Consider the following 23,187-nt stretch of genomic DNA (forward strand, 5'->3'; position numbering starts at 1 on the left):
ACCCTAGTAAGAGCAGCTGGTATTCTAATCAAAATGAAACTGCAAACTTTTATCAAGTTATATTTATCAGTTTCACACACGCACAAAATCAAGTATCAAAGTGTATAAGTTGATCTACCTTTTTTGGCTGTAAATTTTGGACTGAAAAATTCAACTGCCAGAAAATACAGTATTCACACACTTACGCACATAAATAGTTTCTTTCGATTCATTTTCTACCGAATCCACTCACAAAGCTTTTGGTCACCCCAGGGCTACAGTAGAAGCCACTTGCACTATGTTGCCATACAGTGGGATAGAGTTCCAAATCATACAGCTTTGAAGCTTTTATAAACACACACAGGCACGTGTGGCTATATGGTAAGAAGCTTGCTTCCCAACCACATGATTCTGAGTTCAGTCCCACTGCATGACACCTTGGATAAGTGTCTTCTATAGCCTCAGGCCGACCAAGGCCTTATGAGTGGATTTGGTAGATGGAAAATGAAAGAAGCCCATTCTTTATATATATATATATATATATATATATATATATATATATGTATGTATGTTTTTATGTGTGTGTCTTTGTGTCCATGTTTGTCCCCTCACCATCTCTTATTTCTTTATTGCCCACAAGGGGCTAAACATAGAGGGGACAAACAAGGACAGACATAGGGATTAAGTCGATTACATTGGCCCTCCAATGCGTAACTGGTACTTAATTTATTGACCCTGAAAGGATGAAAATATTGTTTCCTTAGTTCAGTCAGAAAACCAACGGCCATCACCACCAGTATACATACATAGAGAGAGACAGGCAGATATAGGACTTTCAGATACCCTTAAACATTACTCTCTCTCTTTTTTTACTCTTTTATTGTTTCAGTCATTTGACTGTGGCCATGCTGGAGCACTGCCTTTTGTCAAGCAAATTGACCCTAGGACTTAATCTTTGTAAGCCTAGTACTTATTCTGTCGGTCGCTTTTGCTGAACCACTAAGTTACGAGGACGTAAACACACTAGCATTGATTGACAAGCAATATTGGGGGAACAAACACAAACACACACACACACACACACACACACACACACAACGGGCTTCTTTCAGTTTCTGTCTACCAAATCCACTCTTTGGTTGGCCCGAGGCTATAGTAGAAGACACTTGCCCAAGGTGCCACACAGTGGAACCGAACCTGGAACCATGTAGTTGGTAAGCAAGCTACTTACCACACAGCCACTCCTACTGGTCAATGTGTTTCCATTCTTCCTTTGATTGTGCTCTCTTCTTCTATTTGGACCCTAATTCTTTTACTGTATCATCTTCCTATCATCAAGGAGTTCCAAGTGGTCACTTCCAATCTTTTGGTTACCAGTTGGTAACTGCACAAGTCCACCTGTTGCCAATGAGCATTTGCTCCACTAGCCTGGATGTGTCACAAGATTCCATATAATATATATATATATATATATAATATATATATATATATATATATATATATATTCTTTTTTCTTTTATACGTTTCAGCCCTAAGGCTGTGGCCAAGCTGGAGCGTGTATATATATATATATATTGTGTGTACATTGTTGGGGCATACCAGCACACAGTTTTTATAATTTATGTATATAAGTCATGGAGTGGTGGCACGATTCATCTCTGATTTAGTTTGGGTACGTGATGCTGATAAGCCACAAAAATGGTGAAACATCAAGGTCTATCTCTCCTGAATGGGATTTCAGGTGAGTTGTCTTGCCTGTCTATGACTTTCAGGTGTTCTTACAACTGGCACTTTGAAAGAATAATCTCCACCACACCAAATCACAGCTTACCAGCAAACACATGGCATGTATATGTTAAGTGTGTGTGGTTGATGATATATATGTATATATAATAGAAGGGATTTCAATCACCAGTTATTTGAAGTGTTTGATAAAAGTCAAAATTTAATTCCTTTTCATCAGTAACTGTTTTTCTTGAATGTCATTTAAATGTCTGTAAATTTTTTTTAAAGTATTTTTCTATTCCTTTTTTTTATTTCCATTCTTTCTCATTGATTTACAGAGAAGAAAAAGCAAAGTGTGCAAGGGATCAAGCACTTGGCTGGGCACTTGCAACATATCTTCGTCATATTGGTGTTACAAAACTGTCATATCACAGTTCTGTTTTAGATCGGGTTCACAGTTTTGTGATGAAAGAACGGAAAGAAAAGGGAATTAAACTCCCAGGGACCAAATCAAAAACAAAGGTATGCATACACATAAGCACCCTAATTATTTGTGAGTAATATGCATAATTGTGATTGTTGCCAGTGTAATGTAAATGGCGTGATAATAGTGTAAATGGCTTCTATGCTTGTGACATGTAAAAAGCACCCATTACACTCTTGGAGTGGTCGGTGTTAGGAAGAGCATCCAACCATAGAAACCATACCAAATTCGACTGGAACCTAGTGCAGCTCTCTGGCTTACTACTTCCAGTCAAACCATCTAACCCATGCCGAGTTAAATGATGATGACTGACACTACAGAAAATATCTGTATTTACTGAGTTTGAAAGAGAGGATATACAAAAATATGATTGATTAGGATATGTTAGCATTTTAATCTTACAGTATTCATTTATTAATCAAGTTTTATGTCACTAACTTGTTTCTGTTATTTTTCATTGTAGGCATACCGCAACCATCAGTTTGTTCCTCAGCATTATTACCAACTGACTGATTGTACGGTTTGTTCTAGTCCTGTGTGGGGAGTTGGTTTTCAAGGCTATCAGTGTAGCAGTGAGTAATGACTATGGTTTTTTTATTGCATGCAAATATGGTGTTTATTCAACCTGTAATCCCACACACACACAACTGTATATGTAATGATCTGGAGTTTAAAAGAATAACAGAAGTTTATACATAGAAGAATGGGATTGGGCCAGATAACCAGACAAACAGAATGTCAACAGAATACTTCTTATCACTTGGTATATTTCACCTCCTTCTATACTACACCCTCCCTCCATCTCAATCAAAGAGTCTTGTCTTGCAAGCTGCTTGGTGACCTCATTAGCACTGGCGACACACAAAAGCAGCCAGTGCACACTGTTAAATGGTTAGTGTTGTGAAGGGCATCTAGCCGTAGAAACCATGTCAAAGCAGACATTAGAGCACTATGGTGACAGCAGTAGCGACGATGACAACAATAACGAGGAGGAATTTGTAGTTAGTTGCAGGAGACATAAAAGTAGAACAGCATTGAATAACTATCCTTGATTGATGTCTAGAAAGGAAATTAGTCTTCTATAGTCAACACAAACAGTGGTTACAGAAGATCTGTTCAACAAGTTGATGAGAAACCAGAACTGGAAGAGTGTTAACAGTAATAACAGACTGAATAGAAACTATGACTTGAAACTTTAGCCCAGATTTTATTGCAAAAGATTAATAATGTAGTAAGGAAATGGGGGAAAATATTGTGGAGATATTGATAATTATTAGTTAATCAACAATTTTCTGTTAGTGTTTAATGATCAATTGATTTTGAAATATCTTGTTTTTTCTCAAGATACATGACTAATCCAAAATACTTTTATTAGACTGCATAATAAATTAGATTTTTCTCGACATATGACTTTAGGACTGTCTTTGTATTCTTAGACATTGATCAGTCAATGCAGATGATGATGGTTATCATTGAGATCAACATCATCCATCTTCCAAATAATGATGATCATTGTCTTCCATGTTAGCATTGGGTGGACTGTTTGACAGGTTCTGACAGGTCTGAGGATTGCCTCCTGTTCTAATGTCTGTGTTGGCATGGTTTCTGAAGCTACATGCCCAATGTAATGCCAACCACTTTACAGAGTGTACTGTGATTACCATTAAGGAAGGGAATCCAGCCATAGAAACCATGCCAAAGGAGACTTGGGAGTATGCTACATATTAAGATATTTAAGACTGTGAGACTTAAGAAACCAGAAACACTAACATATCAAACATGTATTCTACCATTTGCATATCTGTTTGTATTTTTAAAAAATACTTAAGACTGAAGAGAGGCATTAAAGCAATAGTTGTTGCCATATGATACAAAGCAAGTGCTGGAAACTTCCTGGCTTTAAGGGTATCGCGAAAGCCCTTGTTGGAGGCCAAACCATCCAACTTCTTTTACAGGGCTTAGAAAAATTGAAGGACTGCTGCAATAAGTGTGTGAATCTGAGAGGGGAATATGTTCAATAAAATCATAATTAACTGATCTTCCTGTATTTTCTTTTACCCAAAGCCAGAAACTTTTCAGCACCCCTCATATTTTTTCTTTCTTTTTTTTTTTTTTACAATTTAGTTTTTATCTACACTTCTTATTTGACATTTCAGATTGTGAGTGGAATGTTCATAAACATTGCATAGAATCCATTGACATCTTGTGTCCACAAGGTCGGAAAAAACGAACGTCTGGGCTGATGGACAAATGGGGCCGAAAACCTAGTAATACAAATGGTAGGTTACAGCTGAGAGTATTTAACATACGAAAACATTTATTATATCAGAGAATAGACAAAATGGAATAAAGATGAAAGGGTTTGAGATTTACAACCTACTGTGTGATATCTGGATTAAAAGTGGTAGACAAACACACAGTGTCTTCTATTAGTTTCTGCCTATCTCATCCACTCACAAATTCCTGTTCAAATTAGAGTTCTAGCAGAAGATATTTGCCCAAGGTGCTGCACATTGGAACTGATATGTATGAGAACAGAATAAAGAATACCCCTGCAGCCATAAATCAAAAAATAAGAATAATTTACCATTGTAGACTGAATAAATGGTTCGGTTTGAAATTCTGAGAACATTACCTGAAGAAGGCCAGACTGTAACAATAAGATGAGGGCACTGCTCTGAATAAATCAGTGTATCACAATGATGATATCTTGTTTCAGATAAACGCACAAAAAAAAAATTTTTTTCAGGCTTACTTCTGCCTTTCAAGCTGCTAAGGATAAGAAGTATAAAGTTACTTATTGAAAATATGAACAAAAGACCTTTGTAAAAACTGAATATAGTTGGAAAATCACTTCCCAATCATATCATTTGTGATTCAATCCCCGGTGCTGTACCTTGAGCAAGTAGCTTCTACTGTACTCTTGAGTGAGTAGAATTTTGTAGACTGAAGCCTATTATTTGTGTTTGTATACTGGTGTGTCCAGTTGTGTCCCTTTGGTAAAAAAAAGCAGGCAAGTTAGCCAATACTTTTGGGAGGGTCATTTTACCCATAAAACACATGCACTAGATGTGATTCGCTTCAGTATTATTATCAGTTAATTAATTGATTAAATACCTTTCATGACAACATGAGGATGTATCCTTCATGTATTTGCTCTGTAGTGATATGAATACTATATTCTATTTTCGTTTCTCTAAATCTGACAAACTTGAAGGTTACTAAATTTTCTAATTTTCTTTCAACTCCATTAATAGATGTAAAAATATAAAGTTAGACTAATATTCAACTTGATTAATTATGAAGCCATTGTTCTCTTAAATTGCTTTTTTCTTTTCTTTTGACTCTGTTTACATTAATCCATTTTGTAATATTCTTCTAGCACCACATATAAACCAAAGAAGAGAATCATGTAGTCCAACACAAAGTGGAAGTTCTGGTGTTTCAGGGGCTGATGAAGATGTCGACTCTGGTAAATAGATTGGCTTTTAGCCTGCTTTTGTAGAATATGTTGGTTAACAATGGATAAGTGAATGTCATTTCCAGACTCTTTCGCTCTCTCAGAGTTCACTTTATGTATCATCCTTTAATTTACAATTTTTGAATGCTAAAATATTAATCCACTGTGTCTCATGGAGGAAGTTTGTTAAAGAAAAAACAAAATATTTCAAAAGACAATGGAATGGCTTGCTGAAAACAATTTCTCCTGGCCCTTTGAATATTTTCTTTATTTTTTTAAATAAAAGATTGATCCTGAAATATTGTAAGATTATTAAACAGCCTATGTAAGTTGGAACAATGTATTATTGCTGTTGTTTATTCATTGACATCAGAATACATCAGCAAATAATTTGTTTGCTGACATATATTAACAAGAGCTACCATTTCTTGTTTAGCTTCATTGATCTGTGAATACTTACCAATGAAGAGAGACAACCAGGTTGAAATTCCATAGTGTCTCAAAGTCCCCTTACATCAATGAATTGTGTTGTGAACACATCTTCTAAAAGGAGAAGGTTTTCAGATATGAGATACAACAGCGATTAATATATTCATGTTTGAGCCTCTTACAACATATGAAGAACAAATAGATATGTCATTGTCTTAATTTATAAGTAATGTTTTATCATTTAACTTTATAGGTTTTCATTCGGTAAACAGTATTGTAAAACGATTTGAGAAAAGTCCAGGGGAAAATGACGATGAAAGACACAAGTAAGTCTGAATATGTTGTATATATGACACCTTTTAGAAAAATCAATGACTTTTAGTTTTCTCTTCAAGTTTTTTTTTTCTTATTCTATCTTCCTTTTTCAAGTGTGATTAGTTTGGTTAGTTCCATTTTATTTGCTCTTTCAGTAATTCAGATTACTAACTTCACATATTTCATCACAAAGTAAAGAGTAGACACCAGATTTTCTGAGTTGATTCTAGGATTAAGAATTGGTTTTCATGAAGACTTGTAAAAATATTTGTCATTATTTTCATCAATTAAGGTAGCAAGCTGCCAGAATCACTAGAGTGTCAGACAAAATGCTTAGCAACATTTCTTTCTGCTCTTTATAGACTTCAAATACTGCTGAGGTCAACTTTGTCTTCATTCTTTTCAAGAGTCAACAAAAAAATATGTATCAGTCAAATACTGGGGTCAATGAAACCAACTTGTCCCTTTCCCTCAAAACTGCTGGCCTTGTGCCAAAATTAGAGTTACTTATTTTTGTTGAGAAAAAAAATGTGATTTAGTCTTTTCATTTAAAAAGAAAGAAAGAAAGAAAACATTTTATCTCTTTTGGTATTGTATGTTTCTGTTCTGAATGATTTATTGGATTTTATTTCCACTTTGCAGGCGTGCTACTGATTTAGGGCGTTCGGAGAGCTTAAAAGATCGACCTGACCAGGTAAATGGTCTTATATTTTCAGCCCTCTTCTCTGCTTTAAAGAAGACAAAAATTTAGTATTAGTGATTGTATTGTTATGGTTGTCACCTAACTGAAAGATTTGGAATACATAAACACAAGACATAGAAAGCATATTCTGTTTGATATGACAATTTCTGCTCTTCTCAAAAGTACAAATACACATTCACTGCATAGATCGAAAAAACAGTTCATTTACCTAACCCTATCTAATCCTGGACAGCACACACAACTAAAAAAAACCTTCACCCTTTAACTGCGAAATTAAATTTCATGGTTATTTCAGTAATGATGCTAAATATCTTCCTATATTCTGCGAGTCATATTGTCTCAAAAAAAGTTTCAACCATGACATTTCTCAACAAAAGATAGGTTGGTACATAAAACTACCTTTTGCAGTTAATTGTAATGAAATGTAGAGTAAATGTGTCTAATTTCTGCAGTAAAAGTGGTGAAGTTGCTACAAAGGATTGTCTTTGCAATCCAACATATATAACACAATTAGTGTGATTTATCATGGATGACTGCCTCTACATCTGGGACAGCACTGCTGCTACACCCATGACCAAATTGGACACACTCCAACTTCTGGACCTCAGGAGTATTGCTTCTTCACCCTGCTTCTTTTATCACTCCTGCTATGACTTCTGTTCCTTTCATCATCATCATCATCATCATCATCATCATTTAGCGTCCGTTTTCCATGCTAGCATGGGTTGGACGGTTCAACTGGGGTCTGTGAAGGTGGAAGGCTTCATCAGGCCCAGTCAGATCTGGCAGTGTTTCTACAGCTGGATGCCCTTCCTAATGCCAACCACTCCGTGAGTGTAGTGGGTGCTTTTTACGTGCCACCCGCACAGGTGCCAGACAGAGCTGGCAAACGGCCACGAACGGATGGTGCTTTTACATGTCACCGGCACGGGGGCCAGGCGAGGCTGGCAACGAACACGAACGGATGGTGCTTTTACGTGCCACCAACATGGGGGCCAGAACTAGTTAATTACATACCACCTCCATCCAGGTCTACCTACCACACCTGTTTCTTCTTTTTACATCACTCAGACTGTCTTATATCCTGGACTCCATACTGACTACTTCAACCTTGAAATTTTAATATTTTATCTCATCTTTCTCTGTTTGTCAATTTCCTTCCTTCCCAGGTATAAGCATGGCTAATAGGTACAAGCATGGCTTTGTGGAAGTTTGCTTCCCAACCATGTGGTCTTGAGTTCAGTCTCTCTCTGTAACACCTTGAGCAACTGCCTTCTATAGCCCAGGGTTGACCAAAGTCTTATGAGTGTATTTGCTAGATGGAAACTGTAAGAAGCCCATTGTATATATATACACATACATGCATGTGTGTGTATATGTGTATGTGTACCCTTGTCTTGATATGATGTAATGGTTGCAAACTGTAAACCGTCACCACCATCAAGCAAATGATGTTATTCATTTCCAGTCTTCTGTGAAAATTGTGTCTGGTCATGAGGAAATATTACCTTGCTTGGAAGCAAGTGAGGCTTGGTGACATGGAGGGCATCCAACTGTAGAAAATCTGCCTCAACACATTCCATCTGACTCGTGCACTCATGGAAAAGTGGACATTAAATGATGATGATGATAACTTAGAGATTTTCAAGATAAATGTAGACCATATCTATCTCAGCAGTTTCAAAGGCCTGACAATGGCTTAAACACTAAAGGTTTCATTTTGTGTTTTGTGAAATGTTAAACCACTGAGAATGCTATTTATTTGTTTACATCTGTTTTGTCTATACTGGCATGGGTTAGAGTTGTATGTATTATTTATCATTGTTTTATGGCCTTGTGCTCTTCCTGTTGCTAACCTTTATCTGTTTTTCATGTGTAGTGGGGGGGGGTCTGTTATTCAACATCTCTTCAAAAGTGTAAAGCCAATAGATTTGTTGACAAACAATGAAAACAATATCACTGCTTGTTACTTAGCAATTTTCAGAGAAGTGCAAATGTAAACAAACACATACAGGTTTATGCACACACAAATACAAGGTTTTGGTCAACCTGTAGCTATAGATGAAGACATTTACCTAAGGTACTGTACAGTGAGATTGAAATCAAAAACACATGGTTGGAAAGCAGACTTCTTAACCACACAGCCCACACTTTTATTACATAGTCATTCATTGTCTCTTTATCTAACTACTATATATACATACATATATTGCAAAGCTCTTCCATTTCACAATAAAGTAACTAAAAGTATGCATAGGTTTGCGAGTGACGGGTTAACAGACACCAATGTAGTTGTAGGATGTTTGTAGATAACAATAGCCAGTATACAGAGATGGTTTGCTTTGAGAAATACTTTTATAAGTTTTAATAGATTGCTGGAAATCAGTTTTACTCATTGTATTTTTTATAGAAGAGGAAAGTAATGAAATCATATTGGAACCTTGTCAAAATAAATGCTGCCAAGTTTTGGAAGTTGGTGGTATTCAGAAACCATGAAGAAACTTGGTATTTAGCTTTGGAATAATGAATTTTTTAGGTAACAAGAACATATAAAGAGTCGTAATTAAGTTAACACACACATACACACACCATAGGCTTCTGTACAGTTTCTATTGAGTTTCTCTCTACCAAATTTCACTCAGTGAGATTGAACCTGAAATGACATGGTTTGGAAGCAAACATCTTAACCATACAGTCATGCTTGCACCTATATGCACACATATACACACACTTGGCTGATGCACATGAGTGTAGGCAGTACAATTTTAGCTCCTTTAAATGAAATATTTAATCATTGAGTGTGTACATGGCATGTGAACCACACTGACTCAACAATAAATCAATTTTAGTTATAAACCCAAATTTGCTTCTGTGTAAAGAAAGAATTAGAAATAAGTACATATGTCTCTGTTGTTTAACCCTTTCGTTACAATATTTATGTTGAAATACACTGCCTTTCTTTCAACTAATTTTGAAGAATTCAGTTAAATAGCAGAAAGCTCAGAGTAAAAGTAGTGAAGACTCTGCATCAAACAAGTGAAATGTATGTTATTGTTATCGATTTTTATTTATGCCTTTACAAATGGGAATGGATGTAACTGAGATAAGAACTTAATATTGTTCTGGAAACAAAAAAATATTATCATAACCCATATTGGTTTTATATTTTTGACTTTGCTATGTATTGTATTTAAACATTTCTTCCTAATTTGTCTTTATCAGAAAGGTGATCGACGAACTAGACGAGCTAAAAGTGATGTGGATATGGATGAAAACACTATCAAGGTACTTAATAACTCAGGAAGTTCATCTACGTCTAGTCTACATTCTGCCAGGTTTGTTTAATTTTTACTTAATTGGTTGTTTTTATTACTGCTTTCAATATATATAAACAATTACAACAATTTTTTTTCTTCTTTCAATTGAAACTATTACAAATATCAATGTTATTCCTATCTGAAGTTTATAAGGACTCATAATAGAAGTAGTAGTTGGCTCTGACGACCGATGAACTAATGTACAAATTGTATAAATTCAAGTTGAATGACAGCATGTTCTCCAGATTCATTGACTATACAGGTGACCCTTTCAGTGAATGAAACACCAGCAGATCCAATCTTTGTCATGGCTGTGTTGATTTCATGCCAATGTATGATGCATACACAATGTAATGCTTATTGGCTAATTGGGTGCCTGGTGATGCTGAAAATCTCATTGCACAGTGACATCTGGGATATTTTTTTTTAGAGTATGGTCCATGATCCAGTAGATGACATATTTGAAAGGTGTTGGAGATCGAACACAGTCCTGCTAGACATCTCAAAACACAGTTTGAAAAGAATAGCAATGCATATTTTCTCGTGCAAAGCTGAGCAGCTTCATAGGTTTTCCATCTGTGATCTTGATATCTCAAAATGTGCTGTGATTAGCAGAACCAAAGACTACGATATATTCCAGAGACCAAGTGATGATTCGGTATAGCTTTGGCCCTGAGGAAATCTAAACTGTGAAAATCATTGAGGTGGAGTCGTCTGGCACCTCCTCCATAGGATCTTGTCAGAATCAGCTGTCATTAGACTTTTGGACTCGGTTCCCAAATATGTCCAATTGAGACTATGGATTTTATCCATCTCATCTTTAGTCTAACCAGCTTGAAGAATCTCTCTTGTGATTCTTTCCTGTGTCATTCTAATCACATGTCCATGGTACAGGAGCTGTGACTTCTCAATGCGGTTAAGTGGAAGTTGAATCTGAAGAAGAGGATCTCTGATCTCTGAGCTATGCACCCTGTCAAATAACATTACTCCAGAGATCCCTCAGAGAAACCCCATTTCATTCACTTGTGTTCATGATTATACTCTTTTGGTCAATATCCAACATACATGACCATAGGTCTTCTGAGGGTCAAATGCTGGAGCTGGCACATTACAGTGTCAGTACCTACAAATTTAACATCCACTCCAGCCACCTGCTTTTCATCATTCATGAATATGACCCTGAGACACTTGAGGAGAAGGTCAAAAACAACCTCAGTTGCCAAGGTTCAAAATAACAGCAGCTTCAGCATCAAGGATCTTTTTCCTTGTTGATGGGTACTTTCATGGTTGATTTTAAAACTTAACACAGTTTTTGTGGGTCTCTAATTTCATGTCTTGAGCAATATTGCTCATTCTGTTGGTCATATTATAACTGTTATTTTTGACATTTAACAGAGAGAGGTGCTGCTATGGACAACACTATATGATTTTCTGGGGGCTGGGAAACACCTCCAAAAATCAGGTGTCCAATAATGCTGCAGCACTGTGAGAGCTGATGTTCTTGTTCTGCCGTTGACGTGTGTTCTCCTAGCAGAGCATGTAATAAATTTGTTACTTAGAAAACTATATTACAGAGAAAGCTACTTCTGAAGGCTATAGAAATGCAAACTCTCATTATGGGTATGTTACATCAGCATTATGTAGATATCACTTGTCTTTTGGAAGTGAGACAATTGATATTCCAACTATTTATTCTTCAAAGTTCTTTGATCCCTGGTTGACTACCACTCGTAGCGTAGTAGATTGATTATGGTTCTGGATGCATGGTGTGGTCTTTGCCCTCAATGAGAAAGCTAATGAGTCATTCTTTTTCTTATACTTTTAGGCCAAACATATATGTATAATTGATTATAAATACATTTAAACAACACAAAATTAAGATTTGTTATTAGTACTAAATTAAATGAACAAATATTTTTAGTTGAATATCTTTTTTTTTTTTTTAAGTAGTCAAGAAATTATAAAATAAAGCAACAAATATATTGACCATTTACCACATATACAATAATAAATAGAAAACTAATAATTAATTAAGTTTCAGCTGAATCTTCTAATTTTACAGTTAATCCTACATAAATAGTTACTGCTTCTCCAATCTAGAGAACATCTCACTAATTCTCTTTTCTGAAGTCATATCTCACTGTTGTTTGATTTTTCAGGAAAATTAGTGACAAGTTTTTTGGGTAGGTATACAGTCTCCTCTCTTAGTGCATTTTATATATTATGGCTCCAAAAAAAAAAAAAATATGCTGGCATATATTGTGAATGTTTTTTAAAATTATTAGCAGCTTACAACAAGCAAGTATTTCTATAGCATTCTAGTGATACATTGTTTTGTGAAAAATAAAATAGCTTCATGTCTGACATAATAAGTACGCTATTGTTTCCTAGTCAGAAACTAAACAGTCTGACTTCTATATTTTCTGCAAATCATTAAGGTACAGTCATGGCTTTGTGGTCGACAAGTTTGGTGCCCAACCACTTAGTTTCAGGTTTGTTCTCACTGTGCAGCACTTGGGATAAGTGTCTTCTACTCTAGCCCCAGGCCAACCAAAATCTTGTGAGTGGATTTGGTAGACAGAAACTAAAAAGAAACTCATTGTGTGTGTGTGTGTGTATATATGTCTGTGTGTGTGTTTACATTGGTGTTCACTTATTCAAAAACCATTGTTCTAATTGACACTTCTGTTGTCAATAACTTTGCTGTTCACTTCTTGCTTCCAAAGCTGTGTGGAAAAAGAGATCCTTCACTTGAGAAGCAGCTAAGGGTCAGCATCAAATAGAGCTTCCAGCTATTAAACCAGGTTTTGATACTCTATTCATTTAACTCATGCTGGCATGGTCTAGATGAGTACATGCTGAGGTGTGGTTTCTTTTTACAGCCAGTTGCCTCCCACATTTTTTTTAGTAACCTCTACTGGTTTTCCAAATAAAGAAGTTTTAATTCCACCTGTCTTTGAAAACACAGAGCTACCAAATGATCTATTCACGGGGGAATGTCAACAAATGTCACCGTCTGCAGATCAATGATTTTGATGCAAAGCCCAGAATGTAAACACACAAATACAGGTGTGTGTGTTCATGTGTGTGCATCTACCAAGTTTACTCACAAGGTATTGGTTTACCTGAAGCTATTGTAGAAGACACTTGCCTAAGGTGGTACATGGAGGGACTGAACCTGAAATCATGTGGTTACAAAGTGAAATGCTGAACCACACTCCATGCCTGCATATTGAGATGTTATTTCAATGTTCATTTCATATTACAGTCTTAAGCTAAATATTTATAAATAGTTAATGACAGTGCCCCAGCATGGCTACAGCCTCTGACTGAAACCAATAACAGAATAATAGAAAATAATATCTGAAACATAATGTTTTAGATAATTACTTTATGTTAATTGAAAACAAATGGCAATGCTCCAGCATGGCCACAGCCTCTGGCTGAAACCAATAATAGAATATGTCTCAAACATAATGTTTTAGCTAATTACTTTATGTTAATTGGGAACTAAATCTTCATGTGTGACAATTTTTTTTCATATCTTCTACTTTATAGAAAGGATGTTTCTATAAGGTAGGATCATTTTATTAAACTGTTAAAGGTTTAAGAAAGACAATTTTCTAATTAATTACACTTAAAAGTATTATCATACTACTACTTGTCATTAACTAAATTAGACTGAAGAACTACTGCAGAGATTGCAGATAATTTAAACTGATAATTGATTTAAAAATTTTATCATTTAATTCACATGCACTTATCACAAAGTTTTTATTATTATTTTTTTAAAATCACAACAATATCCAAAAATATTCTTTGAGAATATGTCATCTTCTTAATGGGAGCAAAGTACACAATTCTTTAGCACAATCCACAAAATGGTTATGTCATGGCTAAGCCTAACATATGCTGTCTTCACACTAACCTTCCAAGAGATTATTATTTGTATTGATATTGTAAAAATGGTTCTGAAATGAACCTAGATTAACATACCCCAAAGTAGGACTCCTCTAACATGGCCACCTCCTGATAGTTTGCAGGCTTCTAGGTTTCATATGCAGTTCATCCTAGTTTTGTTCAACATAAACACTTTACCCTCAAATTGTCTGTCAATGCACTCCTTGCCCTCTCTCTCTCTTTCTTCCTCTCTCTCTCTTTCTTCCTCTCTCTCTCTTTCTTCCTCTCTCTCTCTCTCTCTCTCTCTCTCTATCTATCTATCTATCTATCTATCTATCGATTCCTGCTATAGTCTATATGGTAGGTATTGGCCTTTAGTCAATAGTCATATCTTGAATTAATTTAGATGAGATGTCTTTACTCTGACTGTCACTCACAAAGCTTTACCAAAACAGGTGAACTGTTAAATCTTAGTTGCTAGCTAAAACCATTCAATCTAACACTGCCAATGTTTGCACTTAAGATTATAAAACTCACCATCAATGTCTATGTTTTAAAAAATAAAAGAAAGCATTTTTGCTACTGCTGTTTTTGAAATGGTTAAATTTACAGAAATGTCTTAAGTTTCTCTTCAGATGATAAATAGATTTCAAAGTTTTGATATTAAAGCATTGAAATACCTGAAGCATTGCATTGTATAAAAGGAACAGTAAAAGAAGACAATATTCTATTTTATGATCTTTTGTATTAATGCTGTCATGACTTTTAAACTGATCCAGTTGACATCTGGTTCACTGCCATGAAAAGTTTTGAAGACATTTCTATGCAGATTGAGTCCCTACCACCTTCTGAGTCACACAGATGTATAATAGACAAAACAATCAAATAAGAAAATATGGTGCCATCTATCAGACCTTAAGAATTTCTTAATTCTTCATATTTACAACAATAATCAACCAACATAGATTTTTAAAATTAACTTGTCCATCTGAATATTAAAGTAATTCTTACAAGCATAGATTTGAATGTTGTTTGCTTGTTTAATATTTATTTTTCATGTTATTTATATTACTTTTATTTTCTAAAATAAACATTTTTGAGTTTCCTACTTCTTGCTGTTGGGCCAAATTTTGCTTACTGCACTCATAAAGTGAAGAGACCTATCAATTTCCCCTTTGTGAGTCTTCGAAATCCAATTTATGTCTCATCTCTCATACAGGAGTTCAGACAGCCCCTGCAATTCCAACGATGCTGATAATGAAGATCCCATGGTGGATGATTCTGATCTTGAAGTGGAACCTGAGTTACCTCATCTTACTAAAGTGATATCTGAGGATCTTTTGCGTAAAATGAAACCAAAAGAAAAGAAACGGCAAGAAGTTATAAATGGTAATAACTGGGTTGTTTTTATGTATGCATGTATATGTATGTATGTATATGTATGTATGTGTGTATGTATGTATGTATGTATGTGTGTGTGTATATATATATATATATATTATAAGTAAAATATAGAGTAGCAAGTTTTTTTTAGAAATTTCACTACCAGTGGCCTAGCATGTATAAAAAGTCAATAGACAACATATTCTCAATATAAAATAGTGTACATTTAAACACAAGAGAAGCTGCCTTCAACAGGCAGCTTTACATGCTAGAAGAATTAGTCAAAACGACCAAACCACATTAAGAGCAATTTTATGGGGAATGGAAAATAAAAACTTTTACCTTGTTATTTTATTATGGTCATACCTAGATTTCAAATTTTCTTAGCAAATAAAATAATTTGCTAGGCGAAATTCTCATCAGTGGTTGCGCCATAACACTAACATATAATTAAGAGACAAATAACATGTGTCTCATCATTATATGTTATATGTTAGTATTATGCCATGGTCACTGATGGGAATTTCGCTTAGCAAATTATTTTATTTGCTAAAAAAATTTGAAATCTAGGTATGACCGTAATAAAATAACAAGGTAACACACTATATCCAATTCCTCTTGTACATATTTTTTCTGTAGGTTTCATTTGTACATCCATTGTTGCATACTCACCTGTCTTCTGTCCAATCTCTGCATGTCCTATTGCTAGTGTTTTGAGCAATTAGTAATGTTAATTCTCTGTTTTATCTTTCAGAACTGTTTTATACGGAACGTGCTCATTTGAGGAATATGAAAATTCTTGATAAGTTATTTCGCAAACCTATGATGCAGCGTGAATATATATCACAAAATCTTATAGACTCTTTATTCCCAAACCTAGAAGAGTTGATAAAACTTCACAGTAAGTTTTCACAAGCTTATGTTATCATTTTTACTCTCTATTTCTAGGAAACCTACAGTAATTTTCTTTTGTCAATATTTACTTTGTTTTATTGAATAATCTGTGCATGTGGGGTGTAAGGGGAGATATGAGGCTGTATCTTTTTGTCTTTTGGTTAAGAAGGGAAACACAGTGTCATGATGCTTCACAGGACTTTCAAGTGGAAGGGAGGAAGGAAGGTATCATCAATCTGGGTACCTACCCCAAATGCTTGCACTTTGATAAAGGCACTCAAGATGCCAGGTGAAGTTGTTAAGCTGAACAGTGAGTTAAGTCTGCCTCTTGAGTAGGTCATTACAGGATTTAATCTTAGGACGCACAGAACTGGGGAGTAATACCATAAAGCACTTGAGCCAACATACAGTTCTGTTAATTCATCACCAAGCCAGGATTTCAAGCTTGGTTACTGTATATAAAAATGGGAGGGTTGTTTATGATCCATTGCATGATGTCTTGAGCAAATATCTTCTGTAGCCCCACGCCAAACAAAAGTTTGTGAGTTGCGTTATTGGTTACTTAACCTAATAGAAATAGAAGCCAAATTTCCCCTAAATCATTACCAACCATCTAATATTAATCAGCCGAAATTACGAGGATGATCCGGTTCTTGACTGAAGATTAGAGGCTTCGAATTACCCGTCCATTTTTTTGTGTCATCTATTTGAATGTTTTGCGTTCTTGTCCCTTTTTGTATTTTTATATATATTTTTTATACATATATATATATATATATATAATATATATATATATATATTATATATATATATATATATATATATATATATATACTTAGCTATTTTAGATATTGTAACCTTAGATAGATAATGTCTGAAAAATACTTGACAGGATGGTCCTGACTGGAATGTTTTTAATCATAGGGCTGCTTATTCAGTCTTGCTTTGGGGTTAAACAATAATGGTAAGGGTTCATGATCTGTTCCAGAAACTAGGCTTTTATTTATTTCTTTACACAACTGTTATTACTTCCAGCTGAGCAGTAAATATATTACTAGCTGGTGCTGTCTTGAATCTTATTCTCAGACTAATTTAATCACTGTGATGATTATCTTAATTCCCATCCAAAGTTTTCAACATTATTTTATGGCAACTTCCCATGCTGGCAGAGGCTGAATGGCTCACTGCTGTCTGAGTCATTTCTTATTGGAAATCACTTACTGCTTTTCTAGGCTGGTGCTTGTGTCTGTCATTTTAGTCTGGTTTCCAGGGTCAGCTACCCTTCCTATTGCCAACCACTCACTGGGTGCTTTTGTCATGGTAGTTCAATACTGAACTAAGGCTAAGATTTCTCAACTCTATACTTTTTCTACCCATTTGCCAACCCCGTTACAGTTTTTATTGGGTGCATTTTTCCAGGGTATCAGCAATAAAGAGATTGTCAAGTCCTTGGTAAGGCAGAATTATGGTGACTTCTTAAGTCTACTTTATCTCTGCTCACTAATCAAATCACCCTAGAGGGCTTGCAGACAAGAGGGTTATTTTTCCTCATTGAAGAGGAACAATGAAAATTGAAACCTCTTGTTTTACAATATCCATCATCATCATTTAATGTCCTCTTTCTATGCTGGCATGGGTTGGATGGTTTGACAGGAGCTGACCAGGCAAAAAACTACACCAGACTTCTGTGTCCATTTTGGCATGGTTTTTATGGCTGGACGCCCTTCCTAACACCAACCACCCTGCAGAGTGCACTGAGTCCTTTTTACGTGGAGCCAATACCAGGTATCTGAACAGAATCTATATTCAATGTGAGATTACAATTTGTTTGGTTTTTCTAATTGAAATACAGTATTTAGTCAACTATTGTTGTTGCTTTTGTAGAGTCAATGAATGAAGAAATGAAGACCAGGAGGAAAGAGCATCCTGTTATCTCTGGTGTTGGGGATATTTTATTAAGGAGGGTAAGTTTACTTTTATGTAGCTCTATTCTGTTATTGATATGACTGTTGTTTTGCAATACACCAAAGGAAAGTTTTTCTTTAAATACATTTTATTTTATTTATGACAATACTGACATATGCATATTATACAAATGTAATAGCATATGAAACTGAACTTTTAAATCTATACTGTCAAGCATGCACAGAGCTGTTAAAATCTATGCTAGTTGATACTTTTACTTTGCCTTTAAGTATACCAACAATATTCACTCAGTGTTGGGCTTCTTGCAAGGTTACATAAATTATTCATTGATGAGCTGAAATAGCTGTAAAGATAAGGCTTAATTACATCCTCTAAATTGTATATGTAACTTTTCATATATTTCTTATACCTGTTATAGTTTGTCCGTCTTTATATATATTTGTGTGTATGTGTGTTTATATTCACATTTTTGCATTTACTATGTTCCCTAATAGAAATTATTTTATACAGTACTTGGGTGGGTACAGCTTCAGATAATATTATTATCATTTATTTAGTTTGAATGATAAAATTGTGTTTGTTCATTTTACACCTGTAAAAGAAATCTTTCTCTTATTAATCCAAGTTAAATATTGATATATTAAATAGTTTGATGGTGAAGCTGGTGAACATTTTAAGAAAAACTGTGCAATCTTCTGTCGAAACCAATCTTCAGCTTTAGAATCTCTTCGGTTAAAACAGAGAAAAGACCAAAAATTTGCACAGTTCTTAATGGTAAGTTCATTTTTGTCATTGTCGTTGTCATCATCATCATCATTGTCTCTTGTTATCATCAATATCATGTCTGTTTTTTTTCATGCTTGTGTGGGTTTGCTAGGTCATCTCCAGTAACATAATTTTGCCAATTGTTGTGGGTCTTTTTGAAGTCTAGCTTCTTGAGATCAGCTTTCACATAGTTTTTCTATGTGTTTCTCTGTCTTCCCCATCTCTAAGTTCCGTTCCACTTGGGTCTTTGTTGTCTTCTTAATCCAACTGTTTTCCTTCATAGACATCATGTATGCATGTCAGTTCAGTCTTCTCCCTCTCATGATTATCATTTTAATACTTTTAATATCAACCCACCTGAGACCACCCTTCTTGTTTAGAAGTGGTCTAAATTAAAATATTTTCTCAAAATTCCATGGTAATTTATATTCCAAATATCATTTTAATAATGTAAGTTATTTTTCTAAATTTGTCATTATTTTCAAAACGAATTGAAACAAAGCAGTGTACTTCAACATAAATATGGTGACAAAAGGGTTAAGAAATATATGATGGGGTACTAAAAAGAGCTTAGAAAAACTGGAGGACTGATGCAATAAGTGTGTGGATCTAAGAGGGAAATATGTTGAATAAATCATAATTATCTGATCCTTCTGTATTTTCTTTTACTGAAAGCCAGGAACTTATCAGCACCCTCATATTCTAGGCTGTTGTTAGAATCATATTTTCTGCACTGATAACTGATAGTTAGTGGTTTGATTTACTTACAAATGACTGTGATATCAGATATGATTATTGCAGTGAAATTACTGTCAGGAACTTATATTATTATACTCCTCTTAATGGATGATTGATTGGGGAATTGTTTTTTGCATTACATCAAGGAAATGATTTCCTTAAATATATTATATCAACACACACACACACACACATGGAAGAAATATATATATATATATATATATATATATATATATATATATATATATATATATATATATATATAATGTGGACTTCTAAGCAAATGTCAAAATTACAGATGGAAAATTGAATACAGTGAATATTTTATACCAAGAAGTATTTAGGGAAGTTGTTGATAGTCACATACTTGTATCACCAGCTTATGATTGGATACCTTATATATTATCCTTTTTAATACCAACTCATCTGTGATACAAACTTCTCAAAATTTCTCATAAATTTATATTCTAGACCCTAGCTTAATAATGACAAAGTTATTCTACTAAATTCTTCATTTTCAAAATTGATTGAAGCAAAGGTAGCATATGGTAACTAAAGAATTAACACAGACGCGTAGAGAACATAGTAATATTGTACCTTATAATATGTTATATAGTACCTTAGGTAATCAACACGCACACACACACACGCATTGTGACTATGTAGTTGCAAAGCTTGTTTGCTAACCATGTGGCCTTGAGTTCAGTCCCGCTGCACAGCACTTTGGGCATGTGCCTTCTACTATGGGCTGACCAAAGCCTTTTGAGTGGATCTAGTAGATCTTAGTTGAAGACTGTTGTGTGTGTGTGTGTGTGTGTGTCCTAATGTGCACTTCTGACTTGACATCATGTGATGGTTGTAAACATGTATCACTGTCAAACAAGCAATGTTGTTCATTTCCAGTCTTCCATGAAAAGCATGTCTAGTCATGAAGAAATATTGCCTTGGAAACAAGTGACAATTGGCAACAGTAGGAACATTTGACCATAGAAAATCTGCAACAACAAATTCCATCTGACCCATGCTAGCATGGAAAACTGAGCATTAAATGTTCATTATATGTATGTAGTATAGTACATTTACATGTTGATTACCTAAGTTTCATCATCATTTTAATAGTCAGTTTTCCTTGCTTAGGTTGTGTAGAGTTTATTGAAGCAGATTTTCTTCAACTGGATGTCCTTTCTGCACTAAATATTGTTATTAAATAAAATGCTCCATTGATGTCATTAGACATATTACTTACCCCATATTATACCAACAGTCTATCTGAATGTAGACTGTAATTACTTTTTCATTATCTTTGTTAATTATTTTTAATTTATTGTTCATTAATTTGCAGGAATCTGAATCTAGTATCATGTGTCGGCGTTTACAGCTAAAAGATCTCATTCCAGCAGAAATGCAACGTCTTACGAAATACCATCTACTTATTGATAATTTACTAAAATATACCACAAGTAAGTCCAACTTTTGTTTTCTTTTTTATTGTTGGTAATCAGGGAGTTAAGTATCTCTTTTTTATGCAGGATATGATCAAAACAACCCTCCAGGTTTGTCATTCTTTATAAATGTCTCAACAGCAAAGGCACAATGTACAGTGGTCCAACTGAAAAAAAAAACCCAGTAAAACAGATACATGAAGTCACAGTCACAACTTGTCTAGCTTCACTAAAGCCTCATCAGTGTCTGTGTAAAATATAAACTTTCATCTTTTGGTATGATTTCTAGAGCCTGGATACCCTTTCAAACAAAGACACACACTTTTACATAACATCAAGCCAACTTACCCAGAGGAAAACATAAAGAAGTGCACAGCAAGGTGTCTTCAAAACACATTGTGTAGAATGTAGTTGTTATAATTATAGTTTCTCACTGACTGGCTTCTGCTTACTACTTTCTACACACAGAGACTAGCCCTCTTTGTATACACGAGCATTAATGTAAAATCTAAACAGCCACATTATTTTGTAACTTTCAGAACTTTATTCTTAAGCAATCAGCTTCCTGGCTGCTAGGTAAGTCACACTCCCTGTACATCACCTGACCATATGAAACATGTCGTTTATCATGTTCTGGAATTTTTTCTGACACTCTAACATGAAGCAATATTACAAAATGATTACACAATAAATTAAACAATATTACATAATTATTACACAGAAAACTAAACAACTTCACAAATTTACCATAGAAAATTATAGTTAAGTTAACACAAACATAACTTATTCTCTCCTTCATAACCATGTCATATCCAAAACATTACTACTATCCAATCATTTTAAGATTATGTACTCTATTATACAATTACTTGCTACTGATCTTCATTTTATATATGTATATAATGTGTCTACTGAAAGTAGCCTCAGTTGCTGCCTGTTTCCTATAATGTAAAAATAATTATTGTTGTGAATTCTTTCTGCAGCAAGTACAGAGGAATATGCAATGCTTGAAAAAATTAACCGACTCAGCAAGCGTATTTTAGAGTATGTGAATTTAGCTGTACAGGAATGTGAAAATAGCCACCGACTCTATGAACTTCAGAGGCGACTAGACAAGAGACCATTGGAAAATATTCCTGAATTTGAAGAATTTAAAGTAAGTTGTTTGTGTGTCTGTGTATGTATCATCATCATCATCCTTATCTTTTAATGTCTGTTTTCCATGCTCTCATGTGTTGGATAGTTTGACCAGAACTAGCAAGCAGGAGAGTGCACCAGATTCCAGTCTGATTTGGCTTAGTTTCTATGGTTGGATGTCCTTTCTAATGCCAACCACTTTACAGTATGCACTGAGTGCTTTTAACGTGGCACTGGCACAGGCCTCTTGCAGTCCAATCCTCTTCATCAGAAGGAGCAGCATTAACACTTCTGCCGTGGGAGATGAGTCTTTTATATATGATATAAAATGATCATTGTCATCCTTTTACATTGGTTTTCCTGCTGGTATGGGTTGAAGATTTTGGCAGGATACTCTGTACATAGTGTACTTGGTGCAATTTTTTCATGGCACAATACCACACATTGGTCATCTTGCCATCAGCAAGGCTAAAGACTTACACTCTTAAAACTTGTGTTGCTGTTGCCCAATTCAATTTACCAACAATTATAGAGTGTTCTGAGTGCTTTTATTTTCATTGTATCACAACTGATAGGTCACTTTGTATTTC

The 23,187-nt window shown here is 34.7% G+C and overlaps 1 protein-coding gene across 14 annotated transcripts in view; it reads left to right on the forward strand.

Moving 5' to 3' along the window:
- Positions 1-23,187, forward strand: part of LOC115211684 (rho guanine nucleotide exchange factor 11-like) — a 387,012-nt gene that overhangs the window by 329,033 nt on the left and 34,792 nt on the right. For 13 of the 14 annotated variants that reach the window (XM_036502748.1, XM_036502742.1, XM_029780328.2 and 10 more), the window contains 14 exons: positions 2,043-2,226; positions 2,652-2,760; positions 4,345-4,467; positions 5,571-5,660; positions 6,331-6,403; positions 7,035-7,086; positions 10,318-10,430; positions 12,572-12,595; positions 15,532-15,701; positions 16,450-16,596; positions 18,474-18,553; positions 19,164-19,289; positions 21,361-21,478; positions 22,444-22,616. In XM_036502748.1, coding sequence (XP_036358641.1) covers positions 2,043-2,226; positions 2,652-2,760; positions 4,345-4,467; positions 5,571-5,660; positions 6,331-6,403; positions 7,035-7,086; positions 10,318-10,430; positions 12,572-12,595; positions 15,532-15,701; positions 16,450-16,596; positions 18,474-18,553; positions 19,164-19,289; positions 21,361-21,478; positions 22,444-22,616 — 1,582 coding nt within the window. The remainder of the gene's footprint in view (positions 1-2,042; positions 2,227-2,651; positions 2,761-4,344; positions 4,468-5,570; positions 5,661-6,330; positions 6,404-7,034; positions 7,087-10,317; positions 10,431-12,571; positions 12,596-15,531; positions 15,702-16,449; positions 16,597-18,473; positions 18,554-19,163; positions 19,290-21,360; positions 21,479-22,443; positions 22,617-23,187) is intronic. The other variant, XM_036502743.1, reaches the window with a different exon arrangement.

The sequence above is a fragment of the Octopus sinensis genome, linkage group LG5 (genome assembly GCF_006345805.1).
Source record: "Octopus sinensis linkage group LG5, ASM634580v1, whole genome shotgun sequence".
Classification (NCBI taxonomy): Eukaryota; Metazoa; Mollusca; class Cephalopoda; order Octopoda; family Octopodidae; genus Octopus; species Octopus sinensis.